Raw genomic sequence first — 10,387 nt, 5'->3', positions numbered from 1 at the left:
TGTGTCCAGACCCCTGCAGATACCTACCCTCTAGGGCTCTGCAGTGATCATACACCCTTATCCCACCCCCAGATACTTAAGAACTGCCTAGGGGAAACTGAGGCACCCCCACGCTATTCAGAGGAAACATTAAGAACAGTCCCGCTTCGTCACACCGGGTAGGCGGCGGGCGCACTGCAGGACGTCCCAGCGCCTGGGCTTGTCGGCGCAGGTTAGGGAGGCGAGCCCAGGTGTGGCCCCTGCGCATTGCCCGGACGAGGCCTGGCCAAATGCAGCGTTTGGAGCCGCGGGGCCGCTCGGGGCTGGGTAAGGAGGGGGCTCGGGCCGGCTGCCGCTGGCCTCTCCATCCTGCGTGCCCACGGCGGCCTCAGCACACAGGGGCAGGCCTGGCTCCCCTCCTTGGCCGCCTGCCAGCGTGGGCCGGGCTGGTGCCTTCTCCCCCACCCCCGGCCCTGCCTCCAGCCGCGTCTCCCTCCCGGGCCAGCCGCGTGGAGGGCGCCCGAGCAGCCTGCAGGCAGCGGCGGCCGCGGAGGAGCCCCGGGCCGGGCCATGGGCGAGGGGGAGCCCGCGAGGTACCGGCTCGGGCGGCGCCAGGGAGCAGGACGGTCGGGGGGCGCTGGGCGGCGCGTCCGCAGCCCCCAGCACGCGGCCAAGCCCGGCCCGGCTCCCCGGGCGCTGCACGGGGCCGGGCCCCGCTGCCGGGTCTCTGCGGGCGCAGCGCGGGGCGCCGCGGGCCGGGCATGGTCCGGGATCCGGCAGCGCGGGCGGGGCGGGCTCCGTGCGCGGCGCCCTGCGCCTCCCCCACGGGGCGGGCCCGGCCCTGCGTGTGCGCCGGGAGCAGCCGCCGAGCCGCGGGCCCGCCCTGCGCTCCGGCCCGGCGGGTCCCGGGCCTGCCCGCTGCGGGCTCCGCGCTTCCCCGCCGCCAAGGTGCGCGGCGCCCCGGGCAGCAGCCCTGGCGCGGCGCGGGGCCGGGGCGGGGCGCTGGGGCGCGCGGGTCCCCCCCTTGGGGGTCGGGGCTGGGGCGCGCGCGGGTCCCCCCCTTGGGGGTCGGGGCTGGGGCGCGCGCGGGTCCCCCCCTTGGGGGTCGGGGCTGGGGCGCGCGCGGGTCCCCCCCTTGGGGGCTGGGGCGCAGGGTTCCCTGTAGGCCGCCTGGGGCTCCCTCCCTGCAGCCCGCCCGGCCGGGTGTGGCCCTACCCCCACCCCGGGGGCGCGGCTCCCCACCCTGGCAGTGCCCCCGGGCGGTACCCAGCCCATGCCCGTAGGAGCCAGCCTCCCTGGGCCCGGCCCCCTGCTCCCCCAGGCTTGTGGCACTTGTCCCCGGGGCTGCGGGCGGGTGCCGTGCCCATGCTAACGGTTCTGCCCCTCTCCCTGCAGCATGGCTGACTACCTGATCAGCGGGGGCACGGGCTACGTCCCTGAGGATGGCCTCACGGCCCAGCAGCTCTTTGCCATCGCCGACGGCCTCACCTACAAGTAAGTGGCTGCAGCCTCTCTTGGCGGGCGGGCGGGGGGCTGGGCACACGCTCCCCTGCGGGCAGGCCCTGGGCAGCTGGCGGCACTGGGGCTGCTGCTGTCCAGCTTGCTCCAGGGCAGCCAGGGTGGCTCGCACACGCGGTCAGCGTGTCGGACAGCTGCTGTGTGTCACAGCTGGGCGCCCGCTCCCCTGCTGAGCGTTGGCCCTGCTGCAGGCTGCTCCAGCCCCCTGGGAAGGGCTCCCTACGGCAGCGAAGGCCGGTATGTGCCTCTCCTTTCTCCCCGGCTGTCTGCCACCACCACCCCGCAGTGATTCCTAGGCTGGCTGCTGCCCTGCCAACAGGCCGGCTGCTCCAGCAGGCCCTTGGTCTCCGGGGTTCTGATCCCTTCTGACACGTTTCAGCACCAGACACAAGTGAATTTTTGTCACACCACAGTAGGAAAGACCTCTTGTGTACCGGAACATTTCTATGACTGTCGGATGTCATAACATCTTTGCTTTATTTGAAACATGCTGGGCCTGACCTGTCCCTGTGGGCTTGTATTCGTGATCTGAACAGTCAGATGCAGAGAGCGGTGCGTGCACCCTCTTTTGGGATGTATACATGTGCATACCCAGGCTCCAGATGTGTGTGTAAAAGCAAATATCAAATATATTGGTATAAATGATCTAATGGATACTTAGCATACAGTTGATGGTGCTCGGTCAATATTTATTTATGTATAAATATTTATACAAATCCTGATGTTCATAGAAATGTTTTTAAAATAAAAAAGGGTTTTGTCTAAAGCTTCCCCTGCAATATCTGCCTCTCCAACCTCATTAAGGCAACTGGAAAGTGAAACTGACTGTAAATAAACCTGAGACTGACCAGTCTAGTTCCTGTCATGGCAAAAAGGCCAGGTGGTGTTCACGGTGAAAATTCGATCGGGTCTTTAAAAAACATGCTGGAAACACCCCCAGAGGTGCTGGGAATTGAGCCTGCAACTACATGGTGGCTTTTAACCCAGGAGGTTCTGGAACCGGGACCCAGCTTCCGTAGAGCGGGGGGCGCGACTGCCGTTCTGCAGCACAAGGAGAGAGGGCCTCGGGCCGGGCTGGGCTGGATGATCAGACCGGTCCCTTCAGGCGTGAACGTCCATGAGCCCGCCCGTGGCCCTTCGCCAGGACGAGGTTCAGCCTATCGCTGGGTCCTAGCGGCTAGGTTAGAGCCGGCATGTGAGCGCTGATCCTGCGGGCGGGTCTGCGTGGAGGCGCTTGCAGGGCCACGCCCTCGGTGCCTTCCACCTTTGGCCAGGTGGGTCAGTGGCTTTGTCCTGTGGGGCGTGGGCCAGAACGACTGTGTCCCCGCCCCCCTTTGGGTGTGAGAGCTGCGGGGCAGGGGCTGTCTCCCAGCAGTGCCGCGCACAGCGTGGGGCGGATCTCGGGGCCTTGGCCTGAGGCAGGTCGCTGAGGCGCGACGGGGTTGCTGATTCTTCAAAGAAGCGAAGTGTTAACTTTAGAAACTGAGGGCGCTGTTGCCGTGGAAACTCCATAGCCCCAGCTAATCCAGTGGCAGGCGCTTGGTGGTGGGAAAGGGACGTCGGTCCCCGGCATTCCTCTACAGCCTGGCTGTCCCGGTGGGCCCCGATCCTGTAATGGGAGCCGTGGGAGCAGATCCATGGGCCAGTGTGGCTCCGATTGCAGGATCGGGCCTGGGGGGGTCGTTCAGGTTTTCAGCCCATGGATGGAGATGGTTTGGGGGTGTCGCTTTGGCTCCTTTCTGAGCAGGGGGCTCCTGGAGGGAAATGTTCCTTGGCAGGGCAGTGCCTGCCTGGAGGGACTTGGCCTTGGGGCAGGCATGTCCCCTTTCACTAGCACTAAGTCCCCCCCATCCCCCCCCAAGCAGAGTCTGTGCAGTGATGGGGGGGGCAGAATGGCACACAGGGCTCCCTGGGTGTGCCGCGAGGCCTGCCTCTCTCTGATCGATGGCGATTATTTTGCCAACTCATCCTTGTTGGCCAGGAGGCTCTGAACCCCGGGGAGGGATGGGAGGCCTGGGGTACCTTCCAGGGCAGGTAGCTGTCAGTCACATATCCTTGTCCGACACCCTCTCTGTGATAGTGGGGGTCTCTGGTGTCACAGGACCTCCTGCCCCTGATCCTTGGGGTAGATGTGACCTGGGGGGGGGGTGGCCTATACCTGCTAGCAGCCCCTGTGCTAAGGAGGGAGATAAATGGGGTGCAGGCAGCCAGCGTGTGAGAGGGGAGCATTCCTGTGGGACACCCTATGGCCTGTCCTCATGGCAGCACCGTGCTTACGGCCATCTCTGTCTGCTTGCACCATGCTTGCCCTGCTCCAGCCTTCCCCCCGCAAACCAGCCCCCTGACAGTGACAGGCTGGGTCTGGCGCTGAGCCAGCCTGCTCCGGGAAGGGTTCGGAGCCCTCTTCTCGCGGGCTGAACAACGCCATCAGCGAAAGCGGGCTGGATGCGGGCGTGGGCTCAGTCAGCCAATGGCGGGCCCCGGCTCCCCGTTCCAGGGGTCTCCCATGGGCCGAGCGGAGCCAGTCGCCCCCACGCTGTGAGGGTACCGGCTGGCAGCCTCTCTGTGACGGGCCTATGTGCCTGGGTACAGTAGTACCGATCACGTGCACAGCCCTGGAATCCGACTGGGCCCTGCAGCTGCCCCCTGTGGTGGGTTAGCCACTGGGCCGATGGGGCCCATGCCCAGGGACTCCAGCCAGTTGGGGGGCCCTGGAAAAATGGACATTCCCCAACCCTGCTCCCCGGCTGGAGTGCCAGGTGGGGCGGAAGCGGCTGCAGGCAGAAGGGGTGGAGAGGGGTCCCCACTTGCTCTGGCCCAGGGCCCCACAAACCCCTAATCTGCCCCTGTCTGCCCCCTGGGGTGGGTAGGGGCTGCAGATGTCTGGGTGAGGGGCAGGGCTCTGCGGGGGTTGGTGGGGGCAACGGGTTGCTCTGTGGCCTTGAGGCCATGAGCCCTGAACACCTAGCCAGGTTTGTGCAGTGGTGAGGGTCCCTAGTGCGAAGCAGTGGGGGTGTGAGCCCTCCAGGAGCACATGTCTGCCTTGACAGCGGCTGGCGGAAATAGCCAGTCCTCATCTCCCGGGGGCAGGCACTTTGCAGGCCACGCTGCAGGGACAGACCCCACAGGGACGTCACAGATCTCGGGAGAAGGGATCGTGTGCAGCGAGCTGGGGGCCCGCTGGCTGCTGTCCTCCCGCACCCCCGGGTGGCTGCACTTCAGTGTGGGAGGGGTGGGTGGCAAGCCCTGGAGAAAGGTGCTGTCTGGGGAAGTGGCCGTTCTGGAGGAGAGCCCAGGCCAGTGTCTCCCTCGGCGGCAGGCTGAGTAGCCGTGGTGCTCGCCCACCGGGTGACATCCTGCCCAGCAGGAGCTGAGTCGCTTCCCGCCGCCTTGCCAGCAGCATCAGCAAACAGGGGGGTTAGTCCCTGGCACCAGGCGCCCGGTCTCGATTCACCACTGCAGGGCCACGGCGCTGCCAAGTCAAGGCAAAGCTTGCAGAGGAAGGAACCCTTCGCTCCGCATGGAGACAGGGCTGGGGAGGGGGTTGGTCCCAGCCCTTCGCCTGCCCTTCCCCCTCTGCTGCAGCAAAGGGGCGCAGCCTGGGGAGGACCCTGGCCCGCCGGGGCTGTGACAGGCCGGGGTGATGCGCCACCGTGGCTCTAACAGGCATGGAAGCAGGATGCGAAATGCCGGGGGGAAGCGAGTCCTTCATCTGTATGGGGGGGTCGCTATGCGGGGCAGCCTCAGGATTTCATCTCTGCATGATTGTCTCCCGCCTCCTCCTCTTTAAGCACAGTCTCTGCCCCCACCCGCCCAGTGCCCCATGGACACAGCTGTAGCTCGAGGTGGGGCTGAGGGGAGCCTGCTGTGGAACGGGGCCGTTTAGGGGCTCGGACTCTCTCTGCGTCAGTCCGACAGCGCCCGCAGGAGGCGGTGGGGTGCGAGGGTTCCCAGCCCACTCCTGGCAGCTGCTCCCGGCGTATCCGGATCCGCGCTGGAGCTGCTGGCGTCCGTGCCGATACGAAGCCTGTTTGGCCCCACAGGAGGTGGCGGGCAGGATTCCCCCCTTGGCTGGGGACCCCCATGGTCCAGTCAGAGTGGAGCTGCTGATGTGAAAGCCAGCCTAGCCCCCAGCTGGCTGCTCATGTGTCTGCTGCCAGGACCAGCCCCGGGGCTCGACTGCCGCATGGAGCTGGCAGGGGAATGCTGGCTTCCCTGCCTGTGACTTGGCTTTAGCGCTGGGTCTCAAATAACCGAGCGCTGGTCCGGACAGCACTTTCCGGGGGCCATGCGTGAGGCTCCTGGCTCTGTTCCACCGACCAGCGTCCTGTCGGTAGCTCTGTGTTTGCAGCATCCCTGTCGGTACCCAGCATGGGGAGACGCGGCATTGCTGGGGGAGGACCCTAGAGATCTGTAAGAGGCAGGGTGCAGCCTGCTGCCCATGGCTGGGATCCTCCTGCTCTGGCCTGTGGGGGCAGGTGCCCCCAGAGAGGGAGACACTGGTAGCTTAGATTTGCCTGGTGCAGGCTCCGGCTGGCTGCCCAGGTGTGAGGAGGAACCCAGTGGGGGCTGGGAGGGGGGCGTGACAAGGTGCGGGGTTTATGGCATTGTCCGCTGAGGGGTTGCACCTTCCTCTGAGCAGCCCCACTGGCCCCTGTTGGCCAGGCAGATCCTGCTGTGTGTGTCGGAGAACAGCACATGGGCAGCCCCCCGGAAGTGTCACAGGGACCATGCTCAATCATGCATTGTTCTTGGGCAGGGAGGTTTGGAAACCCCCCCAGCCGGGGCTGTGTAGTGGGTTTGTCTCGGCCGTGGTCAGGGGCCTCCGCCGGGCCTGGCTCGGAGGAAGAAGTGGGCTGCCCTGCCGCATCCCTGTGGGGAAGCTGGGGAGGAGACCGGCTGCTTTGGAGGCGCTGAGCGTGGCAGCTCCCTGCAGCCCAGATGGCCTGTTCCTTCCTGCCAGGCTGCAGCTGTGAATGAAGCTGCTGTGACTGCACCATACTGGGCGAAGGTCAATGGGCAGCTGCTTCTCTGACCCAAACCACAGCCCCGCGCTGCTGGAACGGCTGCTGTCAGCCAGGCAGCCGGCTGGGGCTGTGGAGCGGCGCTGCCTGCTGCCAGGGGGCCTTGGGGGTGATGGGGAGTGTCATGGAGTCCCCGGGCGTTGCTCTGGAACTGCTCCCTATGAAGCCAGGACTCGGGTGAAGTCTCCTCTCTAGGAGCTGCCTGTCTGCAGGACACACAGCTCACACAGCTTCCACCGTCCTGGGTCTGACCTCGGAGCATTCAGCATCCTCTGCCCCTCCGTGCGCTTCCCACAGCGAGTCCGCCCAGGCGGGCTCCTGGGGGGGCCAGAGGGTCCTGCCCCCCAACTCGGCAGTCAGACGGGACTCTCAGCCAGCCAGTAAAACAGAGGTTTATTAGACGACAGGAACATGGTCTAAACCAGAGCTTGTAGGTGCAGAGAACAGGACCCCTCAGCTGGGTCCATTTTGGGGGCAGTGAGCCAGACAACCACGTCTGCACTTCACTCCATGTCTCCAGCCAGCCCCAAACTGAAAACTCCCTCCAGCCCCTCTTCCTCTGGGCTTTGTCCCTTTCCCGGGCCAGGAGGTCACCGGATTCCTTTGTTCTCCAACCCTTTAGCTCTCACCTTGCAGGGGGAAGGGCCCAGGCCATCAGTTGCCAGGAGACAGAGTGTTGGCCATTTATGTACCCTGGCCCTTTGCCCTGCAACAATTACACCCCCTTATGCCACCCCCTAGAGACTTAAGAAATGCCTAGGGGAAACCAAGGCACCCCTACAGTATTCAGAGGAAACATTAAGAACAGTCCCACTTTGTCACAGGGAGAAAGACCCGAGCAGGTCCAGCAGGATTCCTGTGCATGCATAAAGCCAGCCTGGCCTAGCCCCCTGCGTCCTCCCGGCCCTGCTGGGGCTGCCCAGCCTCCTGCCCCCCGAGGGTTTTCTGCTGGGAGAGGCTGAGCCCATCCTTCCCCAGGTGCTCTCTGGCAGGGGAGGCAGCATGGTGCAATAGGCAGAGTCCAGGGCTGGCATGCAGGAGACTGGGTTTAATTGCTGGTTCCGGGCAAGTCGCTGAATCGCTCTGGGCCTTGGGTCGCAGCTGTGAACTGGGGGCGAATCCTTCCATTTCCCTGCCCGTTGTCTGGCTCTCGGGGCCGGGAGGTGTCTAGAGGGCTTGTCCACACTACGGCTGCTGTGCCGGCAGAGCCCCCTAGTGGAGACACAGCGTGAGCTACCCACCTCCCCGACCAAGGGTTACGTCTACACTGGGGGTTTAGCCAGCGTAGCGAGGTCGGCCGGGGGGCCGGATTGACGCTCCTAGCTGGCAGCTGTGCCGGTGGAACGGTGTAGTGTAGACGCAGCGTCACTTCGGCCTCGTCTGCGTCTAAAGGGTGTGCGGCTGGAGCTGTCCTGCTGGAGTGACACCGGTGCAGTCGGCTGTACCAGTATCAAAGTGCCGGCACCAGGGCAGCTGGTCCAGTGTGGAAGGGGCGTAAGTGCTCCCGTTAGAGGGCTGTGGAGCTGCGTCCACGGCAGGGCTTTGGCCGATCAGAATCGCGCCCCTTCCCGAGCTGTTATCCCAGGGCCCTGACGCGTTGCTGGGCCCTCGCTCGCTGTGCGTGGCCCTTGGTGCAGCGGAGCCCTGTCCGGGAGCTGTTCGCTGGGGCGGGGGCGTCCGCTCCCTTCGCCGGGTTGCAGGCTGACTCCTTGTGGCAGGTGTTTCAGAGCTTTTCCCCTAAGCTCTAAATCCCTGGTAATGGGAGATTTGTGGTTGATCCACGGAAGCCCTTCAGCTGCGAGGGCTCTGCCTGGTTGCCCCTCTGAAGGCTGGGTTCCAAGTGGGGCATGGTGGGAATTAATTGCAGGAAACGACTGATTTCCTAGGCCCTGAGCCTGTGGGCACTAATGGGCCGGGGGGGGCTGGCTGCTGCCTGGTCTCTGTGCTTGTTCGGGGGGCATCCCATGGTATAAATACGTGTGGGAACTGAAAGCTCTGTGGTCCTGCACACGCCATGGGGTGGGCGAGTAGGGCACGCACTGGGGGCGGAGTTAGGGGCGTGCATGCCTGGTCGCTGGCGTGCAGGTTTCGGGGGCGGAGTTTCCTGCCCTCTGCGAAGGTCAGGAAGGAAGTACCATGGCACAACCATGCAAGGAGCGGGCAGGGGCACAGCGGCACCAGCAGTCAAACATCCAGTTCTGGGGCTGTGGGGACCGTACCTTGTGAGTTGCCGGGTGTTGGGCGTCCCCGTTCTTCGCCGGAAGCTTTGCCTTGCTGCTGGCTCCGCGGACCCTGTTACAGGCGGAGGAGACGGGTGGCTCTCCCTGGCATTTGGCATCTCAAGATCTTGCTGTCCAGGAGCAGATCCCCGAACCTGGGGCCGTGGGGCAGGCGGCGCTGCGGGCTGGGCAGCCAGGCAGCTGCGGTCCTAGGTGGAGGAAGACAGAATCTCGGCAGAGATGTCCAGCGTCTGGGATTCAGCAGTCTGTGGGCTGAGCTCCCCTGGTCTGTAGGGAGGTGCAGACTGGGAGATGGGGGTGGGGAGCGGAAGGCACAGCCCCTGTTGGAGCTCCCAGAGCAGATGGGCATGACCCACCTGCCGGGGTCGGAAGCGCCCGGGATAGCTACGTGGGGCCATGGCAATGTGTCACTAATTGGACCCGTATTTGCATTTTACACATAGCCCTGACCCAGGGAGCTGCCTTTCCCTTGGCCGGTTCCAGTCCCACCCAGAACTCTTCCTGCCCCAGCTGGCTGAGTGGCTATTCAACAGCTGCTGCGTTCCTCCCCAGAGGTGGCTGCATTTCAATGGTGGGTGAAGGACACCCCTGTGCGTGTGTGAATGAACAAGCTGCTCCATGTGTGGGACTCTGCTGAGCTCAGTGGGGCTCGTTGTGGGTGCAGCGGGCTACTGGATACCTGGGCACAGCAGCTTGCAGGGTGGGTTGGGGGTTCCTCAGACCCCAGAGAGTGAGTCTGAAGGGCAGAGATACAGGAGAAATCACCTGTTCCCTACCCTGCCCCAGGGCCATATTGCCTCCTCCGTGGCTTGGCTCTGCCCGCTCAGCCACTGGGCTCCAGCCTTGCTGCCCATTGACGTGAGTGGCCTATGGATGGACGGGCTGGCCCTCTGGATCCTAGTCGGGCTCTGGCTGGCTCTGCGCAGCGGGGGAAGGCCCCGCCCTGCTCTGGGCGGCTGGGGTGTGCACAGTGTAACTCCTCTGCACGTCCCTCGGGGTGTGGGGCATGGACAGTCGCTTTGCTGGTTTCAGGGTAGGACCAAGCCAGTCTCTTTCCTGGGCTGCACCCGCGTCCTGGCCCGGGGCTGCTCCAGGCACTAAGCAGTGACCCCGCCGTGGTGTCAGCGGGGTCCAGCTGGTGACTGCTGCAGTGCGCCCGGTGTGACGGGGCCGTGTGCCCGCGCGGGGGGGACGGGTCCTCGGGAGCCTGCGGAGCAGAGCGTATTCCCACGCGGCCGCTGGGGCTGGGCTGTGGGTTTGGGGGGAGTGCGGGCAGGGGGGGAGGGCTCATGGCACGGATGTCCCCGTTTACTGGAGTGGGGGCCAGTCACTCTGAGCAGGGGTGGGGGGCGAAGTCTCCCCACCCCGACCTGCGCCCTTGCTGGGGTCCCTGCTTGGGCGTCGTGTTCGTGGGCAGACCCAGGTGGGCTGCGGCATGGCGTGGGGCTGGGCAACCCTCTAGAACGACTCGGCGGGAGTGACGTGCAGCTCGGCCGGGGGGGCCCTTCTCTGTAGCCCCCTCGCTCAGGAGCAGGGGGTTATTGTACCTCTCGCGTGACTGCAGCTGGAGCCCTGGGGCCCACAAGTCCAGGAGGAGGCAGGTGGAGTGGAGAGAATGTAAGAACA

The 10,387-nt window shown here is 65.0% G+C and overlaps 1 protein-coding gene across 8 annotated transcripts in view; it reads left to right on the top strand.

Annotated features, from left to right (window-relative positions):
* Nucleotides 1–210: 210 nt before the first annotated feature.
* The window catches only part of IMPDH1 (inosine monophosphate dehydrogenase 1), a 44,370-nt gene continuing 34,193 nt past the window's right edge, over nucleotides 211–10,387 (top strand). For 2 of the 8 annotated variants that reach the window (XM_073329032.1, XM_073329024.1), the window contains exons 1-2: nucleotides 457–572; nucleotides 1,375–1,473. In XM_073329032.1, coding sequence (XP_073185133.1) covers nucleotides 550–572; nucleotides 1,375–1,473 — 122 coding nt within the window. In that variant the 5' untranslated portion in view covers nucleotides 457–549. Of the gene's footprint in view, nucleotides 307–456; nucleotides 573–816; nucleotides 928–1,374; nucleotides 1,474–10,387 lie in introns of those variants that run through there. The other 6 variants (XM_073329027.1, XM_073329026.1, XM_073329030.1 and 3 more) reach the window with 4 other exon arrangements.

Source organism: Lepidochelys kempii, chromosome 1 (genome assembly GCF_965140265.1).
Source record: "Lepidochelys kempii isolate rLepKem1 chromosome 1, rLepKem1.hap2, whole genome shotgun sequence".
NCBI lineage: Eukaryota > Metazoa > Chordata > Testudines > Cheloniidae > Lepidochelys > Lepidochelys kempii.
Note: the sequence above shows the minus strand (reverse complement) of the source record. Positions and strands in the feature narration are given on the sequence as shown.